We start from the raw sequence: 27,877 nt of genomic DNA, 5'->3' as shown, positions 1-27,877 counted from the left end.
CGTGTGATGGTACACATGAATCGCTTGGTGGTGTAAAAATTCTCTTTAGTTAGTGACCAGGGACTTTATCTTTAGCTTCACGTCCATGTTGCTGTGCTCAGTATTTATTGACTTTATCAAACAACTTTACTTACACCAGGTAGTTTTAAGAAAAGCATATTTCTTAAACTATGCATAATGAATGTTACATCCATTATTTAATGTGTGTGTGAGTCCATTCAGATCTACTCTTGCTTGCCATTGGGTTGTCATAGAAGAACTCATTTGTAGCCTGCATACCATAACTTTTCTGTCTCTTTCCTCTCCTCTTTCTGTTCCCAGTAGGTCGTCTGGTGTGAGACGAGAAGGATCTAGAAGCTGAGATGAGAGCACAGGGCACAGAGGGAAGGCATCTGTACGCTTGCTGACAGGAAAGAGAAAGATGGAGCAGAAAAATTATGACGTTCCTGAGTTAAACAAAAAAAAGAACAGAAAAAACAAGAAAAGAAAATGAAGCGGCGCCAAAATATTTGCACTTTCTCCTCCCTATGTTTGACATTTTACCTGTTTGTACGTGTTGTTTTCCCCTGAAGTGACTGAAAATGTCTCGGTAAGAACGATGAATATATTTGTTAAGAGATGAGATGACCGGCTCGCCACTGGAAGTATGTCCATGTTTCCACTAAAATATACAACATCCAAGTCCCCTGATACATACAGTAGCACGCAGGCAGTGGCAGTGCACTAAAGAGGAGCCCACTCAAAAATCAACCACGGTGATTTGGACCAATTCAAACGAATGTGTCATTTGTATGTGAACATGCAATATTAAGCAAACCACATTCAATAACTGTGATCAGCCCAGAATTAGCTGAATGAATCCCCCCCCCCTTGCACTGTACAGACATTTTTTAGAACGATTAACATTTTGGCTCAAGAATCAGATGTTTGTGAACAAAATCTGACAGTTGATGTGTCTGTTCTTTGTTTACTGAATACAAGTGTTGGGCAAACGCTAGTTAGTAGTTAGTAGTAAGCTAGTTACTTTACTAGCTAACTTTAAAGTATTATTTTTGCAACCAGAAAAAAAAACTCACAAGTACAAACTGTCGTATGTACTTAGTGGTTTTCTCAGTTTTTAGCATAATGTCTGCACAAGATGTTTTTCTACTTGTTTGCAAGGTTTGTGCTAAAAAAACAAACAACGAAATAATTACAGCTCAAAGAAATAAACATTCATTAGTGGCTGGGACATGGAACAAACTAAAATGTCGAAGTATACGTCAAATTTCATTTTTCTCAAAGATGGTTTCTGTCATTTTGGGTAGTTCCTATCACACTGATGTAGGCTCAAGTGTTCATTCTTCTCCTAAGTTTGATTTTACGCAGTCAAACCTGAAAACTCTGAATTCCCTTTTGCTATTGAATTTTACGTGTGGTCATTAACAGTTCATCAGCTTATACTTGTAACCATTACACCCGGAACAACATTTACAAATAACTGGCCCCTTGGTTAATCTTTCCAAAACAGAATAGAGTCCAGAGACTTGAGTTTTGAATATCCTTCGTAGTACCGGGAAAAAGGAGACGACTGAACCCATGGAAGTCAGATGTTTACATGGGCAGGTATCCCATTAATATCAGCTCAGTTCAGCTGCCATATTCAACTTTATTCCTGTCATTGTAAACAAGATGTGGCGTTTTACAAAAGCCAGCACCTAAAATAAATATTTGAGTCTGCCCAGTAATATCAAGAGTGCATTTTGTGTATGTAAACACATTCATTGTCTGTCTTCCAACAATTGATGTCAGTCCTGCTCTATGAAACACTCGACACTGTGCGTACTTGGAGCTTTGCCACCTTGTGTAAGACAGAGCCGTAAGTCCTGCCCCCCCCCCCACAGGGTGTCCAATTAACAGGAACGTGACTGCGCAGGGAGGAAAAAACTTTATGAACATGTTTTGGAATGTGAAAAATAAAATGTATTCCTCACATTTGGGAACAATTGAGTTTGAAGAAAGGAGAATTGCGAGTGTGCTAATGTGGTCTGAATGCTTGTCTGCTTGTTTTGAGCTTTGTATTTCTTACCATTTTCCCAAGAGTCACTGCAGATGAGCGTGAGACAAAAAAAAAAAGGCTTCCTATTGTAAATATGTACAATAACCTTCATTTGTTTGTTTGTTTGACTAAATTGCATTGTGGGGGCATATTGGTGTTCACTTTCTTCGCTGTTATTCTATTGTAAGATATATACTTTCTGTGTTTACATCAAGTCAAACATTAGGGCTACAGTAGCTACTTCACAACATTGAAATGCTTAGACCAGACTGTATGTTATCAGCTCTGTTTATTTTATCTGTGGTCGGGTTATTTGACTTTTTCTGATTCCTGTCGTCACTATACACGGTCAAAACGCCGTATATAGTAACTGGGACTTAATCCGCTACGAGCACAAGCCCAGTCGTGTCTAATTTGGACTGGACAGTTGTGCCAAGAAGGAGAAAAGAAACCTGTCTGTCTTAACGGGCTGTGTAGTGTCTCTTGAGAGCCTGTGTCAGTCCCGGTTCGAACACTGGACCTGTGTGTCTGCTGAAGTGCTTCCAGACGCTGTGAGCACTGCAGATTACACGCGAGATCTAAAACAACCCGGCAGGCTCGTAATCACTGCTCATCACGATGGGGGACGGATAGTGAGGGAGGATTACAGGAGACTGTCACTCTGACAGCAACAAGCCAAGATTGTCTTCCTCCTCATCAGAAACTTTTTCCACTGCAAAGCCCGACACAGATTGTCAAGACCACTTCAAGATGTTCGGATGATACTTTTCTCATTCTTAGCTGAAGAGATCCGTTGGAAACCAAAGCACAGGGATGTGTTGTCTTTGGGTGAAATTGGTGAAATGTAAAATATGTGGCTTGAGGTGCAGGCGTTTGGCTCTGCAGTGAAAAGTTAAATACTTGTCCGGTGCAGTGTAGACCTGAGCTATTTGAACTTGTGTCACAACAGACACAAACAAGACAGAACAATAGAACGGACCAGAAACAATAAGATCACCACCTGGGTAGGGTCATGATTTAGGTTTTGAGAATGAAGGGGCCACAGAAAAATGATTTTTCCACGACTCAAAATCTTGATTATGAAACTGGAAGATTATATTTTCTTCTGCTTCTCACAGTTCCACTTGTAGATGTGGAACAGAAATTTCAGCAAACAACAATTAAAGCAACAGCTGATCCTCGACGATACGGACATAAATTACATATAGATACAAATTTCCGTATAAGTCGATATTGATAAATATCAAGAAAAGTGTTGTGATATTTTACTTTTAAATCTAAAAACAAGGAAAACTAAAAACCCCAGTCCTGACACAGTTTTACACCACATCTATTCAAACTATGCACAGTGAGAACAGTGCAGTGATAAGAGATGGGCTGGAAGAGCTCAATACTGACCCCTAACGGTGAAGGTAGTTCACTGCAGGTTTCACACACACAACCTTGTTTGACACACACACACACACACAGCCCATCAATTTTCATGAACTGACAATAAATTTTTTAAAGCAATGTGTTGTAATACATTTTTTTGGAGGGGGAGGGGGATTTTTGATGAACCTGCAAGAGAAATACATAGATCTGGTTATTGAACATTAAAAATGATTAAAAGTAGATTATCTGGTTGCAATTTAAATAGGTGAGGTTAATTTCCCCCCCGTTTGAGAACCTCTCTACCAAGATGGACTCTGTTCGGCCTGTAGATCTTTCAGCAACGATCTGATTTAGTGATGAGACTTCAAAGGTGTTGTCAGTGCGTGATGGAAGGAGGAGGAGGAGGAGGAGGAGGAGGAGGAGGAGGGCTGAGGTCGCCAGTGGGGGTGGTATTGAGGGGAGCGAGCCTTGTATCACAGATGAAACTGGAGCCGAGAGGCAGCTGCAGTACATCTGTCTTGTACTGACACATGTGGCTTTTGACTTCCAGTGTGAAGTTCAAAAGAGTTTTATAATGACGCAGCTGCTTAGGGATGTATGTGCATGTGTGTGTGTTTTAGAGAGAGCGCGCACATGTATGTGTGTTGGCATGTGTGTGCATTTTCTCCTTTGTTGAAGTTGGGGTGGAGGGAAGGCGGGTTTCATTGGTGGAAAGAAGAACTTGGGGATTTGAAGGTGACGTGTGGGCAGTGCAGGTGCTGCATGATGTTGTATAAGGAGATTTATAACTTTTTATTAAACGCTCAGATGAGGGTCATTGATAATTTTTCTATGCTACACACCCAATATGAAAATAATTGAACTTTTACACAATTTTAGACACTTAAAACTATTTATATTTTTACTCCAGCATGTTTAATATTGTGAAATCCAGAGTTTAAAATAGTTTGTAAAACCTCTTCTTCTTGTTTATACCACACTGTCAAACCATTTATCAAATTGCAAAACTTGAGGTTAGTGGTGAAACAATAATTGAATTGACAAGACAACAAAGCTTGGACTCAGGTTTTTGGTTTGACTAAGTTAAAGTTTGAATACGTCACTGTGGAATTTGGTAACTTTCTTCAAAAGACTCAAACACGAATCATTTAAAGATAAAAGTTGAATTGACAGTTAAGTCATTAAGGAAAAATCGTTTAAAAAACGGTTGCATCAATCTTGACTCACAATCTTGTGGCTTTTTCAAACACCAGCATTAATAAACAGTGATCATGTGGGTAAGTGTGAGACGCAGGTCGATGTCGGGGATTCGCCCACAACACAAATTCTGTTCGTGTTTTTTTTTCTTCCACTTCATGTGCATTGAAACACTTAGAACCACATCAAACACCATTACAGGTAATTAGAGAGCACCATTAGTTTGTGTGATAGCTTAACATTAGCGGTGGGGGGATGATCGTGTACACTGCTCGGCAGCACCTGGGTCAGGGGGGGTTGCCTTCCAGGAGGCCAGGGCTCAGGGGGTCAAAGGTCAGGTTCCACACAGGCGTGTCCACATGCTAATTGAGAACTCAGCTGCAGGAACACAGCTTGCAGGTAGACAACGCATTTTACCCCCAGATGAAAACTATTATTCCTTGTTTGGAGATCATCCTGTTGGTGCTCGTAGGTTCGTCTGAGGAGCTGAACAGATTTGATTTAAGTCCTGTGACATTTAAGTTGTTTCCATTACATATATATTAAATCTCTCAGCCAAGGCCCAACACTAGATCTGGAATGTTAACAGACACAAATGCAGACAAACACATAATTTCCTTGGTGGAGGCAACAAGAGTAAATTCCAGTTTGCTGAAACTTTCGTTTTTTTAAAAATAGAAATAAAGCAGGATTTATTTCTCATTTACTTTATACTACAGACAGATTCAGTTTTATTACGAGCGATTCAGAAGCGCACTGTTCTATGTTCTCCAAAGTCTGACAGTAAATTACAAAAACGTGGTAAACAAAGAAGTAAAAATATCCAATATTTTAACCATTGTTTTCAACCCTCAAAGGATAAACATGGACGGATCAAGGATGGATATTTTTGAAGTATAAACCTTTAGGGAACTTCTTTTGTTCTCTCCCTTCAACACAAGTATTATATATATATACATGAGTCAGCGCAGCATATTTTGTTAATTTAAAATAATGTGCTTTAATAAATAATTATTTCCAGGCCTCTAGGACCACTTATTTATACACATTTTATTAGGTTTTATGATGAAATTATTTTTATGCACAAATTGTGTTGTTTGTGGTGAGGTTATGGAATATTTCCTCACCAATGATTAGGTTCATCTGTCTCCTCAGTGCTTCAGCAGCAAAAAGCTGTTACTGCCCATTTGGCTTTGGTCAGGAGGCAGGTGTGTGTTTGTGTGTGTGTGTCTAACATCATGATTTTATCTTGCCGTCACTTATAACCTGTATATTTTAGTGGATGTTCCTCATGTGCGCGCATATATACAGATAAGACGTTTTTACACATTCACACATGCCCACAAAACAGAAACATACACATGTAAAAGTCATTTCATGGGACTGGATTTGATTAATCTCCACTGATCCATGCGAAGCAGAGTTCAAAGAAAGACGACACATGCCAGTGAAGTTGTGCAATTCATCAGCATTAAAACACTAAAACTGGCCTGATGAGAATTAGGATTTTAAAGAACTTTATGACTTCATAGATCGGAAATTAAATAATAGCTGCATGTGATTTATGGATACATTTCTTTATATTCAGTGATCATACAAACACAAAACACCCACAGGGCAACGCACACACAGACACATACGTGCACAAATATAAACGCACCATAATGAACCTGAATAACCTGGTTATAAGATGGCTTCCATATTTAAATGTTGTGATCCTTGTATCCTGATTTTAGAAGCTGATACATCAAGAGCTTATATACACGCAGCCTTTGTCGCCCAACACTCGTCAAGGGAGGAAGAGGAGGAAGAGGAGAGGGTGGTCCTGGTACTGTCTGTTAAATCCTTGACCCCTTTAAATTGTCACAGCATTGTGTGATGGGAGTCGTCTTTTAGTATGTATGCCAATATAATAGCAACGTATTTAACTATGACATTGTAACAAGGAGGTTTCTCAATGTTTACTTTGTCATATTTTACAAAGAGGTTTATATGGTAAAAGATTCAAAGCTACAAACTATATTTCATTATTTTTCAGCGAAGTTCCTCGAAAGACAATTGAAGGTATGAGGCGGCCATCGTCACCTGATCATCATCACAGCACATGGACAAAGTCTCACACACACACACACACACACACACACACACGCACACACACACACACCAGCTGATCCATGAGAACCAGAGGAGGCCTGCAGCGGCAATTCTGACGAGCCTGCCCCAAATTCACCAGCTAGGTGTGACTTCATCATTGTGTGTGGGTGTCCGTGCGTGTGCATGTATGTGTGTGTGTGTGTGTGTGTGTGTGTGTACGCAGTTTGCAGTGGTGGTGTCTGCATGTTCAGTCAGGAAAATGTACACAGTCAAACTGTTACTGGAAATACAGGGACGAAGATCAACGCGTGACGCTCAGGAACCGGTGAGAACATTTCAAAACGTGCATGCATGTTAATATCGATACAAGTCAGTGGAGGTGTTATTATATATGACTATAAATATGAAGATGTTACTCAGGCTGTAATGTTTCACATATCTTTTTGTATGTGTAAGAATAATGCACTGATGAAAGCACTTTTGGAGCGAAAATCTCCTGTTTATTCATATTTTTTATTTGGCTTTCATTGCATATGTATTTATATGGACTGAATTTGGTTTAGACATATTGAATGAACCCGGGAAAAAAAATCTAAATCGTGTTTAAATTAAATAACGAAAAAAATGATTCTTTATAACATGCAACACATCTCAGCAGATTTTATTTAATTTTTTATCATTTGTATTTTAATTGCATAACATATAGCTGTCTTTTGTTGTTGTACCTTTTACTTTGTAAAGCACTTTGGTCAAGTTTTAAATGTGCTATATAAATAAAATTGACATTGACAAATCTATAAAATATCAAATTTGTGTATGAAATCTGTAATATTATCACATGTGTATTATCTACGTGAGAAAAACCTTGTGCATATTTCTAATTCTGGCATCATTTGTTTGTTTTTTTCACAGCAGAGGAAGGTATAAGAAAGTAAATGCACCTAAACCTCGAGGGAGCGACGCTGCGGTCTCACTGAAACAAATGGCGTGCCAGGAGGTTTGTTGGTTTTAGCCACTTTTCAACCCAGTCTGTCAGAAAGATCATTAACACTGACTTGTGGTAATTAAAATTCTGGACATGTGGAGAGTGTGTGAAAATACTGTGGTTCCTGTCACCATTGACCTTTACAAATAATCATGTGGTCGCTTATGAGTGTAACAACATTTTTTTAGTTGCTAGTTTATTTAACTTTGTGCGGTCGTATTTTTGCTGCACATAAAAAGGAGGGAAAAGTAAAAACCAAACTACCGACCATTTAAAAGAGTTTTAAATAAGTGTCACTCACCCCCCCCCCACGTGGTTTGTGCACAGGGCCATCTGACCGCGACGCTCCTGACCTCCATCCTGGCGGCGGTGCTGGGCTCCCTGCAGATCGGATACCACACGGGCAACATCAACGCTCCAGCCAAGGTGAATTTTTATTTACTTTGTATTTCACTTTTATTTGAATTAGGCCTTAAAACAGACCTGAAGATTTTCTAAATTTTTCACAATACTTCAACAAGCCCCCCTCAAAGATTTGAGCTTTTTAAAAGATTTGAGGAATCCAATTATTTTTTTAAAACAACAATGTGATATAGATTTTTACATAAAGTTTTGATTACAAGCTTGATTACAATGATTTTAAGTTCTATTAATCGTATATTTAATGATGCAGTTTGCCCCTTTTTTTTTTACAATTGTTGTTTAGATCATTGAAGAGTTCTTCAATCACACCTGGAGAGCCAGACACAACCAGACGATTTCCGATCACAGCCTGACTCTGCTGTGGTCCCTCTCAGTCAGCATTAAGGACTTCGGAGCCTTGCTTGGTTCCCTGGGAGTCAAATTTCTGGCAGATTCCTATGGAAGGTAAGAAAGACAGAAACAATGACTCATGTTTCCCAGCATGTATTTTATCTTTTCATTTCTCCCCTCATCCCCTTCAGGCGTAACTCCATCCTAATAGTGAACGGTCTGTCCGTGGTGGGAACGTGTCTGATGTGCGCATCCAAAGCCAGCGAGTCGTTTGAAGTCCTCATCCTGGGACGCTTGGTGTTCGGCCTGTTCTGCGGCCTCGTGATGAGTCTCAATCCCCTGTACATCCAGGAAGTGTCCCCCACCAACCTCAGGGGGGCCTTCGCTACACTCAACCAAGTGTCCTTTGCCTTGGGAATCCTCGTGGGAATGGTGAGGAGGGAGCTGGAAGTCTTTTGTATCGAGTGAAAAGGTTCAGTGTGTGATAAAGTGCAGGATTAGTCACCAACCAGCCATTTGTAGGCATTCTGCAGTTATGTCAGTTGTGTGTTATCATATTTAAGGCTCTACAAGATTGTGACTGTTATAGTTCAAATGTAAATATGTGGATATGAAGTGAAACGTGTGAGACAATCCTGTTTGTTGCAGGTGGCTGGTCTGGAGACAGTGCTGGGTACAGAGCATCACTGGGCCATGATGCTGTCCCTGTCTCTTGTTCCCGCGCTGGCACAGTACCTGGTCCTTCCTTTCTGCCCCGAGAGCCCTCGATACCTGCTCTTCAACCGCGGAGAGGAGAGCAAGGCCGAGGCTGGTGGGTACCGCTGTCTCTGGAGTTTTATGAAACTCAGGTTTATTACCAGCTTTTAGATTTGTGGCTGACTTCCAGGAATCCAACCATCAAAATGCTTTTAAAGGGGACATATGTTGCTTTTTCAGTTTCCTCCTTTCCTAGAAAGCATAGTACAGGTTATTGTCAATGTAAAACAACACACTGCTCCTGAATCTCCTGAAACACCTTGTCAGTAGTCTGATTTCTGCATACGTCTTCACACTCTAACCCTGCAGCTCTGCTGAGGCTGAGAGGCAGCACAGAGAAGGTGTCTGCTGAGCTGGAGGAGATGAAGGAAGAGGCCGCTCACACTCAAACAGGTGTCACCATCCACGAGTTCTTCAAGAAGCGCAGATACAAGCAGCCAATCATCATCGTGCTATTCGTCAACTTGGGCAGCCAACTGTCCGGATTCAACGCGGTGAGTCGTGTGGCGTTAATTTGTTATTAGTGTGAAGTTTTAACAAAGGGCAAATGTCCTACTGGTTAAAAGCTTTTTCAGGAATTTGAAAGATGAAACTTTAATAAATGTGAACTGGTTTTAACTAATAATACAGTGGCCTTTGTGAGTGTAAAACAAATATTCTCATAGTGCAGCTCAGGCTTTTGCATGACTTGCTGACTGAGATGAATATTAAGCTGCTGCTCTGTGATATTTCCTCAATAAATTATTCAGCCTCAGCACTTCTCCCCAGCTCCCACTCTGATTCTGGGGCAGTGGGTCACATACCTCCATTCCTTAAAAAACACAGCGTTGCCCCAGTTACTCACTAAACTAAAGTACACTTCTGTTCTACTCTTCAAGATCATCAACTACTCCACCAGAATGTTCCAGGCCAACTTTGACCAGGCTAAATACCTGACTTTGGGCGTCGGAGCAGTCAATGTGACCTTCACCTTGGTGGCAGTAAGTACAACATCTGCTGATCCTTGTAACAATATGATTTACATCTGTTGTAACGTGGCTGCTCAGCATCAACTCAAGAGAGTGATTGATAAACTGTAAATAGACTAAAAGTTGATTCACATTTTGTTGATTTTCAAGCTGCACTAAAGTCTTGGACTAAAGATGAAGTGGTGTCAGCGTTTCCTCGTGAATGGGGTTTTACAGCTTGAACCACAACAGGATAATGTTGCATTTTGATTCAAAAAGCTGGATGAGCGGAGTCACCACTGTGTTATTCTTTCCCCTCCAGTTCTTCCTGATGGAAAGGGCAGGGAGGAGGAGACTGCTGCTGACTGGTTTCATCTCCATTGCTGTGTGCAACTTACTCATGACCATAGTTGATTCTGTCCTGGTAAGATGGTTTCATTCAGTGTGATGGCTATTATCATTTAGCAAAAAGGTTATTTTCTAATACTGGATATGCAGGATGGCAAATTTTAACACTTGCTAGAATGGTTCAAGGGGTGTAAATATAGATTGTGGTACCTTATCGAGTACTATGATGTAATAATTGATAGTTTTTAAAGGAATGTACAAGACCTTTCAAAACAGTACATTTGAAAAATGTCATGTCAAGTTATAATACGCGTCTAATTTGACAGTAACTTGTCTTCCACCGTCCAGTACCTGGCCCCACAGCTGCGGAGCCTGCTGGTCCTGCTGGTTTTCTGCCTGATTTCAGCCTACGAGCTGGGCCCTGGACCCATCTCCTGGTTCATCGCTGCCGAGCTGTTCGACCAGCCTGGCAGACCCATCGCCATGGCCTTCACCAGCATGCTCAACTGGGGCGGGAAGTTTGTTCTGGCACTTCTCTTTCCTCCATTACTGGTAGGTTTATACTGTATGACTGAGCGACACTTCAGGGGAAACTTTACAGGGGATTTCTTGTTTGCTTTTACTTTTAATCGCTTGTTCACAGAGCCCAGCAGAGGTAATCACCACGTGTACCAGCAGATGACACTGTTGTGTAGTCAAAGTCACAGTGTTACATTATTATATCATAAAACTATTCAGTTAAATAAAAGGTCAAATAACCCGATCATAAAAAATCTTTGTCTGTCCCTCTCATAAACAGAAAATCTGTGGGGAGTACGTCTACCTCCTCTTCATGACCATGGCTCTGGTCGCCTTCATCTTCACGTGGTTTCGCCTCCCGGAGACAAAAGGGCGCACATTTGATGACATTGCAGAGGAGTTCAGAGGAGCGGATGAAATTCCTTTGCACAATAAGATTGGATTCAACACTTTCAACTGAAGGACCTGTTTTACATCTGGTCATAGTCACACTGTTAAAGGGTCAGCTCACCCAATTCTTGCCAAAAATGTTTTTACCAAATCTTATTGGTAATCAACCAAATATTGTCTATGCTGCCATATTTGTTCAGTAGTATCTCAAGTAAAAAAAAAAGTAAAAATAAAAAAGTAAAACTGTTTCTAGAACGACAACAAAAAACAAAACTCTCTTCTGTAATTTTGGTGAACTGCAGTCCCATGGCAGAGGACAAACTGTGGTTACACCAGGAGGGAACCATTGAGTCACCAGAGAAGGTTGTGTGCGTCCGGATTTCTTCACAGGCAAACAGCAGCAGACTGTCCAGTATATTATTATATTACGACTAAAATTGGATTTGTTCTCTCTGTAGTAAATTAATTTGGCCGATGGTTTTGTTTTGGACACAAAAAGAGTTACGCCACACAGACCTCAACATCATGTTTTTGGAGTTCCTGTTTCTGCTGGATTGTCATTTTTGTAAATAAATATGTTAAGTCAAGTGGGTCAAGATCTCAACTGAATTTTATCAAACTAAATATTACCAATCAAAAGCCTTTGATTGACCAATAAGATAATATTGTTTGTGTGTTTTACTGTGATCAACCTAACAGTGATTGAATCTGATAATCATTCCTGATTCTAATTCCCACAGCGTACGTAGGAGAAGCTAACGTCTGTTCCCGATTCCCCCTCGAACCAGTCGCACCGATGAAAAGTCTCATGTTCCTACAGCACAGACACGGCAGCAGGGACGTTCATTATTAGCCTGTGAAATCTCGCATATCTCTGAACTGTGTACACTCATAAAGCGTCTGTGAAAGCCAACCACAGCTATGTGAATGAATATTGCAGTCAATGTATTCCACAGTGACGTGCAGAAACCCCTGAGGGAGAAGAGCCAGGTGATCAGAGGACCAGAGGGCAGAATTTAAATTCAAATTACTGCAGTTGTTCATTCAAAGTCAGCTTCTAATAACCTCCTTTTAAAACTTATGTAGGAAGACAGTGCCATCTAGTGGACTAAACCGTGCAGGAGATGTAAATCAAACAGTCAAATTCTGTTGAACACCAAAGTACGTTTCTGGAAATATGCGAGTTAGTAAATCCTTGATGCTTAAAGGGAATTGGTTTAGTAAAGCCTTAAATATGATAAAAATTAAATCTTCATATGAAAGCAAACAGGGAGCAAAGTCAAGTGTTTATGTTATATGATCACATTTTCTTGAACCATGTTGAGTTTTATACAGCAGCAGAAACACGCCCACCTGCAACTCTTCATTTGTGTGTCTCCACTCACATTTGAGGCTCTGACCTTCAGAACATGGACGTGATCAATCAGGATCTCACCTTGTTTCTAGTTCTGTTTTTGATGACAGGTAAAGTAGAGGGGACGGATCTCACTGCACAATAGTCTGCTACTAGCTGTTATTTCAGGGATGACAGGTGAAATTGACAATTGTTTAAAAGTGGGGGAAAAAAGTTTCCCACGTGGTAACATTTACTGTTTAACACACAGATCTAACTGATGCGGGTGATGTCACGCAGACCTCCACACTGTGGAAGAAAAGGGGCGACAATGCAACAATACACTGCAGCCACACCAAGGGTAGTGACTACTACCAGATGTACTGGTACAGGCAGATGCCGGGAGAAACTATGAAACACATCGCATCAGCAGTATTTGGCAGCTATTGCGACTATGGAGATTCCAGCAGAGACAAATTCTCAGTCGAAAAACCAGCTGCTCAGCGTGGGACACTGACGGTGAAGCATCTAGAGCCAGGGGATAAAGGCTTGTATTTCTGTGCTGTGAGTCAACACAGTGGCACAGACACACTTGACAGCTGAACAAAAACTACAGTGCACAGTTTTCATATGGTCACTGAAACTAATCATCTGGATTACTGTGAGGGACCTCAAACACCACACATACAGGTACTGCCACGTTTGTCTTTGATTCGCCACGTCAAGTTTTGTACCAAAGTGCCAGAGTTAACTTTCAAGACTGCTGAAAAAAGTCTGTGTCACCGTTAAGATGTGTTGACATGGCATGCTCAGGTTTTGAGGTCTTACCTTAGGCATCGTAGTTGTGTTGATTAAAGCACATACGCAGAATAAACCAATGTTATTAGAGACTAAAGCTGAAGAGAGTCGCTTAAAATCATCATAGTGTAGGATTTTTTTTTACACCAGCAGGGGGACACAAACCTCAACAAATACCTACTTATTCATGACAGTATAACAACCCCCCCCCCCTAGGCTGACACCACCCCTCTTTAATACCATGCTACTGAAGCACTCTCATCCCCAAGTGCTGAATCCACAGAACCTGACAGGAAAACGTTTTAAACATGATCTTCATGGTCTTCATATTTTGTTGTCTTCATTTGCCAGGAAACAAGGGTAAGAAAAACCACATGAGCAGGACAAGATCAAAGTTGATGATGATTTCTGAATTTAAAATTTCTTCTGCTCTCCCCCCCTGCACAGGCGCCTACGACACCAAAGATGTTGTCCAAAAGCCTGCTTCCATTTTGAAAAGAACCGGTGAATCTGTTGACAGTGAGATAAACTGCTCACACAACATAAAAGACTTAGATGTAATTCTCTGGTACAAACAAGACGAACACAATCTGCAGTACCTGGGATATCTGAATCGGAAAATGTCATTGCTGGAGAACGACCTACCAGGACAAATCAGCTTTAATGGAGATGGTCAAAAATACTCAGACCTCACTGTTTCTAATCTTTCATTAAGCGACAGTGGTGTGTATTTCTGTGCAGTCAGACAACACAGTGCTGCAAAGTGCCCGCAAGTCAACGCAAAAACCTCCGAGTCAACCCCAGACAAACAGGATGTTCAGGAGCCCGAACACCTGCAGTCAAGCCTCCAGCTCCACTGAAGATTTGATCAACTTCCCTGTCACAGTTTTAACCTTTTCTGACACAACACTGTTTGTTTTAGTTGAAATAAAGTTTGTTTTAAACTCTAACTCAAAGATGCCTCCCAAAGTCTGAGCTGATCAATTGTAGACAAAGGCGTGTTTATACCCTCCACATAATTATATAACAGTCAAACTCATTTGCTCATAATCATTGTACCATAAAACATTCCACTGAAAGCCTGATCATCACAAGTTAAACACTAGCTGAGAAGAAAATGAATGAAATACAGAGACTTCAGTTTTAAAAAGCTACTGTACGCTCCTAAAAATGCTAACATCATAGATATTGACATTGCAGCTTTCCAGGTGAAGGCACTGACACCTCCCCTGTTTCTTAACAGTGATGAAACTGTGATCTGCTCTCGTCCACAGAAGCTTAACTGACAGTAGCAGGGGGGGGTGCTGATGATAGAGTCTCCATTCTGAATGCATTAAATATGATCTTCACTGTCTTCATCGTTTGTTTCCTTCACGTCCCAGGGAACAAGGGTGAGTTTTATTAGCAGAGGACGACGCCGCGCACAGCTAATAATTTCAGCACTTAAAATCTCTTCTGCTCTTTTTCCACAGGCGCCTTTGACACCAAACGTATTGTCCAAACGCCTCTTTCCATCATTAAGAGAGCTGGTGAATCTGTGGACAGTGAGATCGACTGCTCACACGACACAGACAACTTTGAAAACATTCTCTGGTACAAGCAAGAGCAACACAAAGCTCCAAAGTACCTGGGACATCTCAATCTAAACTTCCCGTACACCGAGGCTGGCGTGCGAGGAAAAATCAGCCTTAAAGGAGATGGACGTAAACATTCCAACCTCACTGTTTCCAATCTTTCATTAAGCGACAGTGGTGTGTATTTCTGTGCAGCCAGACGACACAGTGCTGCAGAGTCTACCCAAGTCCACACAAAAACCTCAGAGTCAACCCCAGACAAACAGGATGTTCAGGCAGCTGAACACCTGCAGTCAGGCCTACAGCTAAACTGAAGATCGTATCAACTGATGTGTCTTTCTGACCTTTTCTGGGGTCATCACGTCACCACAGTTGAACATCATGTTGTCATAACAGTCTTTGGCTGTGCTGAACATAATGTCTGAGTTGATAAAAGCCAGACTTGGATTTACTCACTAGTTTTTATACTTCTACTTGAGTACTACAGGCAAAGCCTTCCATTTTTTAAGATCAACACAGAAAATATCTGGACATAAAATCTGTCCTCCCCAGCCTGATCTGTACCGCACCAATTAACAAGTCGTAACCCCCCATGATGTCAACCATTGGTTTGTGAAATACCTTCTTGAAACCACCATCTTTATTTTTCCCTTTTGAAACCAGAAGCAGCCACACAGGAGCAAGACTTAGAGCCAACACCTGCCATTGAATGAGAGTTGCTGTTAATCACATGGTTTCCAGGCCCCATTGCATACAGTGCTTTTTCATCTATTTGACTCTAAATGGGACCATCATGCTATAATGAGGAAGACTTGGAACCTGCGATTGAGACTGTAAACTCCTTAGGAAAATGGTCTATGCCAGTTTAACCACCATGAAAACACAGACAGATTTACATGTGGTGACACTCCCACCTTCAACTCTTCATGACGCTGTAACATACGAGGACTCAAACACTTTCTGACTGACATGGATATTACCAGCATCAAACAAGACCTTCTCATATCATGTGTCCTTTTTCTGTGGACTACAGGTAATATACAATACAAATCTACCACTTAATATTAAAACTTTACATCAAATTACTCATGTTCTTATTATAGTTGATCTTTCTTTTTTTGTTTGTTGATAACGTGACGGTAATTACACACAGGTCTGTCTGATGGCAACGAGGTCACCCAAACACCCATACTGTGGAAAAACACGGTTGAAAATGCAACAATACACTGCAGCCACACCAAGGGTGTCTCCTTTTACCAGATGTACTGGTACAGGCAGCTCCGGAGAGACGCTGAACCAAATACTGTTTATGTCTTCAAACACAAACCGTGAATATGAAACTGGATTCAGTGAAGGGAAGTTCTCAGCCACCAAGCCTGATGCGTTCAGTGGGACATTGACAGTAAAGAATCTGGTGCAGGATGACAAAGGCTTGTATTTCTGTGCAGTCAGTGAACACAGTGACACACACTCACAGGGTAGATGAACAAAAACCCCAGTGCAATGCCAGCACTCCTCCATCCTTCTCTCTCACATGCTTTAGGGGGACCTCAAGCATCATAAATACTCCCAGTTGCTTTTTGATTTCCTGCCAGACTTTTGAATACAGCTGCAGGATCAAACGTCACAAACTGCAGCGACACTCCCATCAACAACTCTTCAGATCTCTGCAACTAACCTGACACTTACACACACTTGATCCAACATGGTCGCCTCAGCTCTTTGACAATGTTTGGAAGAAAGGTGAATGACAATAAGAAGTTGTTGTTTCACAGAGTTCACCTGTTGCTTTGGTGATGACAGAGTTTTAGAGTCGTCTACTTTAGCATTTCCATTAACTGTTATACACAGGTTTTACCGGTGGAAGCGATGTCACATAAAACTCTACACTATGGAAAAGACAAAGGTTAAAAGTGTGACAAGACACAGCAGCCACAGCAAGGGGGTCAAACACTAGCAGATGTACTGGTTCAGTCATTATTACATTTAATAGAGGCATTGTCATTTTGTTATAAAAGAGGTAAGTATTCTTTCTGTTGGTGTAAAACATTGTTAAACTCTTTGTCCCTATTTTAATTCCATTAACCTTTCAACACAATCCCTCCGACTTTTAGCAGGAAAGCAAGAGTGCTGGAAAAGCTCTTATTATGAAAGTTAATTCTTGACTATTAAAACAATGGTTTGACAAAATAAGAGTTTAGGGCCACTCAGTGGACCCTCAGTACACAGCACAGCACAGCAGTCATACGAGGTGGTACAGGAAGAGGATGATGTGTGTACGGGTTACCAGGAAACAGAGGTGTGACTGAAGAAGAACAGCATATGCAGCCATGAAACACACCACAGATGATCGTTCCTAAAGTCAGCCATGAAAGACAACAAGATGATCACACTCTTCTACATAACCTTTAATATCGTACTGGTCTCAGGTAATGAAATAATGTTTAGAGATAATCTCAAACTACTGCGTTCCTTAATGTTTAAACTCAAAGGGATGGAACAAAAACACAAAGGAAATACAAAATGATTGTCCTGTTCATTTACCAGATTCTGCTTATAGGTAATATAAACACAATTGTTAAAGAAATCTTTATTCATGTCTTTACTTACTATGTAATCTTGCAGGTGCACTGCCAGTGACAATTTGAATCTGTTTTTCAAAGTGTTCATGCTCATATTGTAGTTAAAAGCTTCATTTATCTTTTTCCACAGGTTCCTCTCTCAGTCACAAAGTCCAGCAGAGTCCAGCTAACATTTACAAGCAACCAGCAGAAACAGCCAAAATCAGCTGTTCACACAGTATTGACAGCTACAATGCAATCCTCTGGTACAAGCAGATAAATAACACACAGCTTCAGCTCCTGGGATACATGTTAGGTAACTCTGAATACCCAGAGACTGGATCTGGTGTGAAAATGGACGGGAGCGCGAATAAAGATCAGACGTGCACATTAAAAATCGAAGGACTGAACCTGAGCAGCAGTGCAGTGTATTTCTGTGCTGCTAGTTTACACAGTGAAACACATCATCTGCTCCTCAGTACAAAAACCTGCATATGAGGTTCTTTCATCAGCTGCCAGCCCCTTACACACGCACCCTCCTCTCATTAGGGGGCAGTATTTGTACTTTCTGTTACTCTGAACTGTAGCGAGAGTTGATATGACAGTTATAAAGTTGGGAGAAGAGGGAGTTGACTCATACAGGAGGTGTAACTGCTGATGGACTGAAGAAAACACAATGATCCACTGCAACAAGGTTTAACCAAACAGCCAGAGAACACAAAATGATTGTCCTATTTTATTTTATCTTCAGCGCGACTTTAAACAATATTTTGGTTTCAGGTAACGTCAAAATTATTTAGTGAACTAATTTTATTGTTTCTGAATTTATTTTTCAAGATTTGTTTGTGTACATTAAGTCTCTCAAAATTATTTTGAGAACTTTTTATTTTATTTTACCAAAGCTATTTCAATTCGATTTTGTGAGGTTTTATGTTTCTCTGTTCATCCGTGTTTATATTTTGTCTGATCTTTCTTGATCTTTTATCCACAGGTTCCTCTCTCAGTCACAAAGTCCAGCAGAGTCCAGCTAACATTTACAAGAAACCAGCAGAAACAGCCAAAATCACCAATTAACAAGTCGCAACCTCCCATGATGTCAACCATTGGTTTGTGAACTACCTTCTTGAAACCACCATCTTATTTTTCCCTTTTGAAACCAGAAGCAGCCACACAGGAGCAAGACTTAGAGCCTACACCTGCCATTGAATGAGAGTTGGTGTTAATCACATGGTTTCCAGGCCCCATTGCAAAAAGTAATTTTTAATCTATTTGACTCTAAATGGGACCATCATGCTATAATGAGGAAGACTTGGAACCTGCGATTGAGACTTTAAACTCCTTAGGAAAATGGTCTATGCCAGTTTAACCACCATGAAAACACAGACAGATTTACATGTGGTGACACTCCCACCTTCAACTCTTCATGACGCTGTAACATACGAGGACTCAAACACTTTCTGACTGACATGGAAATTACCAGCATCAAACAAGACCTTCTCATATCATGTGTCCTTTTTCTGTGGACTACAGGTAATATACAATACAAATCGACCACTTAACATTAAAACTTTACATCAAATTACTCATGTTCTGATTATAGTTGATCTTTCTTTTTTTGTTTGTTGATAACGTGACGGTAATTACACACAGGTCTGTCTGATGGCAACGAGGTCACCCAAACACCCATACTGTGGAAAGACACGGGTGAAAATGCAACAATACACTGCAGCCACACCAAGGGTTCCACCTTTTTCCAGATGTACTGGTACAGGCAGCTCCCGGGAGAGACGCTGAACCAAATACTGTTTATGTCTTCAAACAAAAAACGTGAATATGAAACTGGATTCAGTGAAGGGAAGTTCTCAGCCACCAAGCCTGATGCGTTCAGTGGGACATTGACAGTAAAGAATCTGGTGCCGGATGACAAAGGCTTGTATTTCTGTGCAGTCAGTAAACACAGTGACACACACGCACAGGGTAGATGAACAAAACCCCAGTGCAATGCCAGCACACCTCCATCCTTCTCTCTCACATGCTTTAGGGGACCTCAAGCATCATAAATACTCCCAGTTGCTTTTGATTTCCTGCCAGACTTTTGAATACAGCTGCAGGATCAAACGTCACAAACTGCAGCGACACTCCCATCAACAACTCTTCAGATCTCTGCAACTAACCTGACACTTACACACACTTGATCCAACATGGTCGCCTCAGCTCTTCCTCAATGTTTGGAAGAAAGGTGACTTACAATAAGAAGTTGTTGTTTCACAGAGTTCACCTGTTGCTTTGGTGATGACAGAGTTTTAGAGTCGTCTACTTTAGCATTTCCATTAACTGTTATACACGGGTTTTACCGGTGGAAGCGATGTCACATAAAACTCTACACTATGGAAAAGACAAAGGTTAAAAGTGGGACAAGACACTGCTGCCACACCAAGGGGGTCAAACACTAGCAGATGTACTGGTTCCGACAGCTGCCAGGAGGATGAAGCAAATACAACCCGGCCATAAATAGGAAAATGGCTTCAGTGAGCAAAAACAGAGAAGAGTTGTGGTCGACTGCATCTTTGACGGTGCAGAAGCTGCAGCCTGAGGACAGGGGGTGGATTTTTGTGCTGTGAGTCAACACAGTGATCAGGCGACTTAGGAAGCTCCACAAAATCCCAAGGTCAGTGAATAGAAGATGACAGTGTCTTTGATAAACTACACAGAGGACTGAGTATTTGTAATTGCACCTGAAGATTTTGGTTCATTGATTATTACATTTAATAGAGGCATTGTCATTTTGTTATCAAATAAGTAAATATTCTTTCTGTTGGTGTAAAACATTGTTAAACTCTTTGTCCCTATTTAAATTCCATTAACCTTTCAACACAATCCCTCCTAATTTTAGCAGGAAAGCAAGAGTGCTGGAAAAGCTCTTATTATGAAAGTTAATTCTTGACTATTAAAACAATGGTTTGACAAAATAAGAGTTTAGGGCCACTCAGTGGACCCTCAGTACACAGCACAGCACAGCAGTCATACGAGGTGGTACAGGAAGAGGATGATGTGTGTACGGGTTACCAGGAAACAGAGGTGTGACTTAAGAAGAACAGCATATGCAGCCATGAAACACACCACAGATGATTGTTCCTAAAGTCAGCCATGAAAGACAACAAGATGATCACACTCTTCTACATAACCTTTAATATCGTACTGGTCTCAGGTAATGAAATAATGTTCAGAGATAATCTCAAACTACTGTGTTCCTTAATGTTTAAACTCAAAGGGATGGAACAAAAACACTAGGAAATACAAAATGATTGTCCTGTTCATTTACTAGATTCTGCTTATAGGTAATATAAACACAATTGTTAAAGAAATCTTTATTCATGTCTTTATTTACTATGTAATCTTGCAGGTGCACTGCCAGTGACAATTTGAATCTGTTTTTCAAAGTGTTCATGCTCATATTGTAGTTAAATGCTTCATTTATCTTTTTTCCACAGGTTCCTCTCTCAGTCACAAAGTCCAGCAGAGTCCAGCTAACATTTACAAGAAACCAGCAGAAACAGCCAAAATCAGCTGTTCACACAGTATTGACAACTATGATCGAATCTTCTGGTACAAGCAGATACATAACACACAGCTTCAGCTCCTAGGATACATGGTAGTTAACATGGAAAACCCAGAGCCTGGATCTGGTGTGAAAATGGACGGGAGCGCGAATAAAGATCAGACAAGCACATTAACAATTGAAGGACTGAACCTGAACAGCAGTGCAGTGTATTTCTGTGCTGCTAGTTTACACAGTGAAACACATCATCTGCTCCTCAGTACAAAAACCTGCACATGAGGTTCTTTCATCAGCTGCCAGCCCCTTACACACATACCCAAATCACCAATTAACAAGTCGCAACCTCCCATGATGTCAACCATTGGTTTGTGAAATACCTTCTTGAAACCACCATCTTTATTTTTCCCTTTTGAAACCAGGAGCAGCCATACAGGAGCAAGACTTAGAGCCTACACCTGCCATTGAATGAGAGTTGCTGTTAATCACATGGTTTCCAGGCCCCATTGCAAAAAGTAATTTTTCATCTATTTGACTCTAAATGGGACCATCATGCTATAATGAGGAAGACTTGGAACCTGCGATTGAGACTTTAAACTCCTTAGGAAAATGGTCTATGCCAGTTTAACCACCATGAAAACACAGACAGATTTACATGTGGTGACACTCCCACCTTCAACTCTTCATGATGCTGTAACATACGAGGACTCAAACACTTTCTGACTGACATGGATATTACCAGCATCAAACAAGACCTTCTCATATCATGTGTCCTTTTTCTGTGGACTACAGGTAATATACAATACAAATCGACCACTTAACATTAAAACTTTACATCAAATTACTCATGTTCTTATTATAGTTGATCTTTCTTTTTTTGTTTGTTGATAACGTGACGGTAATTACACACAGGTCTGTCTGATGGCAACGAGGTCACCCAAACACCCATACTGTGGAAAGACACGGTTGAAAATGCAACAATACACTGCAGCCACACCAAGGGTTCCACCTTTTTCCAGATGTACTGGTACAGGCAGCTCCCGGGAGAGACACTGAAGCAAATACTGTTTATGTCTTCAAACACAAACCGTGAATATGAACCTGGATTCAGTGAAGGGAAGTTCTCAGCCACCAAGCCTGATACGTACAGTGGGACATTGACAGTAAAGAATCTGGTGCAGGATGACAAAGGCTTGTATTTCTGTGCAGTCAGTGAACACAGTGACACACACTCACAGGGTAGATGAACAAAAACCCCAGTGCAATGCCAGCACTCCTCCATCCTTCTCTCTCACATGCTTTAGGGGGACCTCAAGCATCATAAATACTCCCAGTTGCTTTTTGATTTCCTGCCAGACTTTTGAATACAGCTGCAGGATCAAACGTCACAAACTGCAGCGACACTCCCATCAACAACTCTTCAGATCTCTGCAACTAACCTGTGTTGGGCCATGGTTTTGTGTGAAACCACACTTCGGCCTACATGTGCCTCAAACCCTGAAGCCGCATGTTCCCCCAGGACTCCGTCTCCCAGGGGCCATTAAAAACCAGAGCAAGGAACTCAGTCTCCCAGCAGGCAACAACTTCACACAGAGGGGTGGAAAACCCCCCAGGGACACAGGTTTCAACTCCCATTGGTCACTCTGGACCCCATGACCTGTGAGGTCACCGGGCCAATATAAGCCAGGTTCTCCAGCTTCTTGCTCTCGATCTCTCTCTTGCTAAAACCCCTCTAAGGAGAGAAGGCTGTTGAGCCTCTTCTGCCTCTTCCCTCGATCCTTCCACAGGAGGGAAGGCTGTGGAGCCTCTTCTCCAGCTCACATCTTCTCTTCCCATCCAACTCTTCGAGAGGAGCACAAAGGTGCAGCTTCCAGCTCATCTCACCAAGGAAACCTCCTCGCCCTCCAAGCTCTACCAACGTCCTAGCAGCGACTCGATGTCCTGCTGGCAAACTTCAGCAACTGAACTGAACTCAACGAAACCAGCAAGACGACACAAAACTGCGAACTGCACAGCAACTTCCGTTTTCCCCTTTCCACGGACTGGTAACACATCTGGGCTTAATAATTATACTAGGCTAAGCAAGACTGTTTATTCGATTCTGTGTGAGGTTTATAAGTTTGATTTGTGGTGTTGTGATATTTTGGGTACAAGTTATTGAGAAAGTAATGTTAGTCTGTTATGCTCTTCACAGTCTTTCGTTGCATCCAATCTAGTAACTTCCTCTAATTTGGCACACACACAGACACACGCATAACTCTTCACCTCATTATCTCTACAGGTCGTAAACATTCCAATAGGTGGGGGAAGGGTGTTATCTCTTTGGCCAGCCACCATCTTGAAAGCACGCTGACTCACACAGACACACACACATGTATACACACATACCTATCTTTGTTTAGCAATTAGACCGTTAGTAATTTGTGTTTTTATACTTTATTATATTCATAATAAATGTTTTTCTTTCACAAATGTTTTTCCATTAATGTTGCATAAGTGAATTTCGCCAACCTCTACACTGTCAAGAACCCCATATCTTTCAACTTAGCTAACTATCTATATGGTAATTTTGGTTATAGTTATTAATTTAATTGTTAATCAGAGTTCCAAATTTGTAGTTAGAACCTTTATGAGACTTAATCAATAAATTGGCTATCTTTTCACTTCCTTTGAAGGGTGGTGCCCCGAGGTAACTTTAATCAATTAAAGTTATTATTTAATATTAATAATAAAATATTAATATTTAATATTTTTATCTTGATAACCAAATTTATTGAATGCCGAAAGGCACACCATTTTATGGTATCACGTTTGATGCATTATGGCACAACACCTGACAGTTACACAGACTCGATCCAACATGGTCGCCTCAGCTCTTTGACAATGTTTGGAAGAAAGGTGAATGACAATAAGAAGTTGTTGTTTCACAGACTTCACCTGTGGCTTTGGTGATGACAGAGTTTTAGAGTCGTCTACTTTAACATTTCCATTAACTGTTATACACAGGTTTTACCGGTGAAAGCGATGTCACATAAAACTCTACACTATGGAAAAGACAAAGGTAAAAGTGCGACAAGACACAGCAGCCACAGCAAGGGGGTCAAACACGAGCAGATGTACTGGTTCATTCATTATTACATTTAATAGAGGCATTGTCATTTTGTTATAAAATAAGTAAATATTCTTTCTGTTGGTGTATAACATTGTTAAACTCTTTGTCCCTATTTTAATTCCATTAACCTTTCAACACAATTCCCTCGGAATTTTAGCAGGAAAGCAAGAGTGCTGGAAAAGCTCTTATTATGAAAGTTAATTCTTGACTATTCAAACAATGGTTTGACAAAATAAGAGTTTAGGGCCACTCAGTGGACCCCTCAGTACACAGCACAGCACAGCAGTCATACGAGGTGGTACAGGAAGAGGATGATGTGTGTACGGGTTACCAGGAAACAGAGGTGTGACTTAAGAAGAACAGCATATGCAGCCATGAAAACACACCACAGATGATCGTTCCTAAAGTCAGCCATGAAAGACAACAAGATGATCACACTCTTCTACATAACCTTTAATATCGTACTGGTCTCAGGTAATGAAATAATGTTCAGAGATAATCTCAAACTACTGCGTTCCTTAATGTTTTAACTCAAAGGGATGGAACAAAAACACTCAGGAAATACAAAATGAATGTCCTGTTCATTTACTAGATTCTGCTTATAGGTAATATAAACACAATTGTTAAAGAAATCTTTATTCATGTCTTTATTTACTATGTAATCTTGCAGGTGCACTGCCAGTGACAATTTTAATCTGTTTTTCAAAGTGTTCATGCTCATATTGTAGTTAAATGCTTCATTTATCTTTTTTCCACAGGTTCCTCTCTCAGTCACAAAGTCCAGCAGAGTCCAGCTAACATTTACAAGCAACCAGCAGAAACAGCCAAAATCAGCTGTTCACACAGTATTGACAACTACAATGTAATCCTCTGGTACAAGCAGATAAATAACACACAGCTTCAGCTCCTGGGATACATGGTAGTTAACATGGAAAACCCAGAGCCTGGATCTGGTGTGAAAATGGACGGGAGCGCGAATAAAGATCAGACGTGCACATTAACAATCGAAGGACTGAACCTGAGCAGCAGTGCAGTGTATTTCTGTGCTGCTAGTTTACACAGTGAAACACATCATCTGCTCCTCAGTACAAAAACCTGCACATGAGGTTCTTTCATCAGCTGCCAGCCCCTTACACACGCACCCTCCTCTCATTAGGTGGCAGTATTTGTACTTTCTGTTACTCTGAACTATAGCGAGAGTTGATATGACAGTTATAAAGTTGAGAGAAGAGGGAGTTGACTGATGCAGGAGGTGTAACTGCTGATGGACTGAAGAAAACACAATGATCCACTGCAACAAGGTTTATCCAAACAGCCAGAGAACACAAAATGATTGTCCTATTTTATTTCATCTTCAGCGCGACTTTAAACAATATTTTGGTTTCAGGTAACGTCAAAATTATTTTGTGAACTTTTTCATATAGTTTCCTGAATTTCTTTTTCAAGATTTTGTTGTGTACATTAAGTCTCTCAAAATAATTGAGAGAAATTTGTATTGTATTTTACCACAGCTATTTCTGTTAGATTTTGTGAGGTTTCATGTTTCTCAGTTTTTTAATTCATCAGTGTTTGTATTTTGTCTGATTCTTTCTTGATCTTTTTTCCACAGGTTCCTCTCTCAGTCACAAAGTCCAGCAGAGTCCAGCTAACATTTACAAGCAACCAGCAGAAACAGCCAAAATCAGCTGTTCACACAGTATTGAAGGCTACAATCAAATCTTCTGGTACAAGCAGATAAATAACACACAGCTTCAGCTCCTAGGATACATGTTTGGAAACAAGGAATACCCAGAGACTGGATCTGGTGTGAAAATGGACGGAGCGCGAATAAAGATCAGACGTGCACATTAACAATCGAAGGACTGAACCTGAACAGCAGTGCAGTGTATTTCTGTGCTGCTAGTTTACACAGTGAAACACATCATCTGCTCCTCAGTACAAAAACCTGCACATGAGGTTCTTTCATCAGCTGCCAGCCCCTTACACACGCACCCTCCTCTCATTAGGTGGCAGTATTTGTACTTTCTGTTACTCTGAACCAGTGATCAACAACCTTTTCGAGCCAAAGATCACTTTTAAATTCCAAACGTAAGCTGAGATCTACCACCCTGATGTCTTCCAAAAAACCCACTTAGGAGGGTCATATTTATTAGTTTTTGCATTTTCTGTTAAAGGCTGAATGTACAAGCATAAATATACACAAAGAAAAGCAGTTGTGCAACTTTATCTATTCAATGCACAATATTCACATTAATATCAATTCATATTTACAGCATCTGTTCAGTGCACAATATTTAGCTTCAGTTCAACAATATGTTCTGCAGAGGAGCTGCTGCTGCAGCACAATGTTTTTACATAGGCTTTGCCTGTCAGGGTTTAATATTTTCCAGTGCTTAGTTTCCACCATTTCCAAGGTGTTTTCAGTTATTTAGTATCTCCTCCTGTTTCATGTTTTCACACTCCGTGTTCTGTTTCGTGTTTTATTTTGTAGTCTCTGTTGCTTGTGTGTTCTTTCTTCACTTCCTGTCTGTGATTGTCTGCACCAGTCCTCATGTGTTACACCTGTGTCAAATTGCCCCTGCCTTTCCTGTGTGTCTGTATTTAAGCCTCGGTTCTTCCCTTTGTCCTGGTCAGATCGTTCTGTCACGGCGTGGGGGGCAGTTGGACCCAGACGCAGAGTTTAAACTTACAAAGGTATAATTTTAATCAAAACGAATCTTTAACAAAACCAAACTGGGAGCACAAAGGGAAAAAATACAGGAAGCTTACACGGGGGGGTGCAGAGGTGCAGAGGCTCAGGAGACACGGGATACAGAAGTACAGGGATAGCAGGGCAGGAGATCCGGACAGGAGGACAGGACAGGACAGGAGATTAGGACGGGTATACGGGTAGACACGAGAACACATACGACCAGAGACATACGACGACGATCCGACCAGGACAAAGGGAAGAACCGAGGCTTAAATACAGACACACAGGAAAGGCAGGGGCAATTTGACACAGGTGTAACACATGAGGACTGGTGCAGACAATCACAGACAGGAAGTGAAGAAAGAACACACAAGCAACAGAGACTACAAAATAAAACACGAAACAGAACACGGAGTGTGAAAACATGAAACAGGAGGAGATACTAAATAACTGAAAACACCTTGGAAATGGTGGAACCTAAGCACTGGAAAATATTAAACCCTGACAGTACCCCCCCCTCAAGGGCCGAATTCTAGACGGCCCAAAACTCGCACTTAGACGGGAGGGAGGAGGGGGATCCGGAGGAGGGATTCCTGGACAGAGCACCGGGGCTCGGGCGGGCGGCACGGAGGCCGGTCAGGGGCAGAGAACAGAGTCTCGGGCGGGCGGCGCGGTGGCCGATCAGGGACCGAGAACAAAGATTCCGGCGGGCGGCACCGTGGCTTCTCAGGAACAGAGAAGGGCTCAGGGGGACGGCACCGTGGCCGATCAGGAACAGAGTACAGGGGCTCAGGAGGACGGCACCGTGGCCGATCAGGAACAGAGTACAGAGGCTCAGGAGGACGGCACC

At 41.2% G+C, this 27,877-nt stretch overlaps 2 protein-coding genes, 1 long non-coding RNA gene and 3 gene segments (V, D, J or C); all 6 read left to right on the top strand.

Annotated features, from left to right (window-relative positions):
• smoc1 (SPARC related modular calcium binding 1) overlaps positions 1-2,000 on the top strand; it is a 39,292-nt gene extending 37,292 nt beyond the window's left edge. For 6 of the 8 annotated variants that reach the window (XM_035167169.2, XM_035167166.2, XM_035167173.2 and 3 more), the window contains one exon: positions 322-2,000. In XM_035167169.2, the coding sequence (XP_035023060.1) occupies positions 322-338 (17 nt within the window). In that variant the 3' untranslated portion in view covers positions 339-2,000. The remainder of the gene's footprint in view (positions 1-321) is intronic. The other 2 variants (XM_035167167.2, XM_035167168.2) reach the window with 1 other exon arrangement.
• On the top strand, positions 951-11,885 carry LOC118115939 (solute carrier family 2, facilitated glucose transporter member 1). Its single transcript, XM_047341544.1, has 11 exons — positions 951-965; positions 5,096-5,124; positions 8,027-8,114; positions 8,395-8,555; positions 8,633-8,873; positions 9,090-9,252; positions 9,507-9,691; positions 10,076-10,177; positions 10,467-10,568; positions 10,841-11,044; positions 11,292-11,885. The coding sequence occupies exons 1-11, from the start codon at positions 951-953 to the stop codon at positions 11,469-11,471; spliced, it is 1,470 nt and encodes a 489-aa protein (XP_047197500.1). The 3' UTR covers positions 11,472-11,885.
• Positions 11,886-12,802: 917 nt separating this feature from the next.
• On the top strand, positions 12,803-13,337 carry LOC118116669. The segment is given in 2 exon segments: positions 12,803-12,865; positions 13,006-13,337. Coding segments are annotated over 2 exon segments (387 nt in total).
• A 434-nt stretch (positions 13,338-13,771) lies between these two features.
• LOC124852583 lies at positions 13,772-14,544 on the top strand. The segment is given in 2 exon segments: positions 13,772-13,892; positions 13,980-14,544. Coding segments are annotated over 2 exon segments (465 nt in total).
• Positions 14,545-14,805: 261 nt separating this feature from the next.
• Positions 14,806-16,075, top strand: LOC118115941. The segment is given in 2 exon segments: positions 14,806-14,923; positions 15,005-16,075. Coding segments are annotated over 2 exon segments (468 nt in total).
• An 8,500-nt stretch (positions 16,076-24,575) lies between these two features.
• Positions 24,576-26,190, top strand: LOC124852585. Its single transcript, XR_007032990.1, has 3 exons — positions 24,576-24,809; positions 25,094-25,722; positions 25,945-26,190. It is a non-coding gene; the product is annotated as an uncharacterized LOC124852585 (long non-coding RNA).
• The last annotated feature ends 1,687 nt before the right edge of the window (positions 26,191-27,877 follow it).

This window comes from Hippoglossus stenolepis, chromosome 10 (genome assembly GCF_022539355.2).
Source record: "Hippoglossus stenolepis isolate QCI-W04-F060 chromosome 10, HSTE1.2, whole genome shotgun sequence".
NCBI classification, from domain to species: Eukaryota; Metazoa; Chordata; class Actinopteri; order Pleuronectiformes; family Pleuronectidae; genus Hippoglossus; species Hippoglossus stenolepis.
Note: the sequence above shows the minus strand (reverse complement) of the source record. Positions and strands in the feature narration are given on the sequence as shown.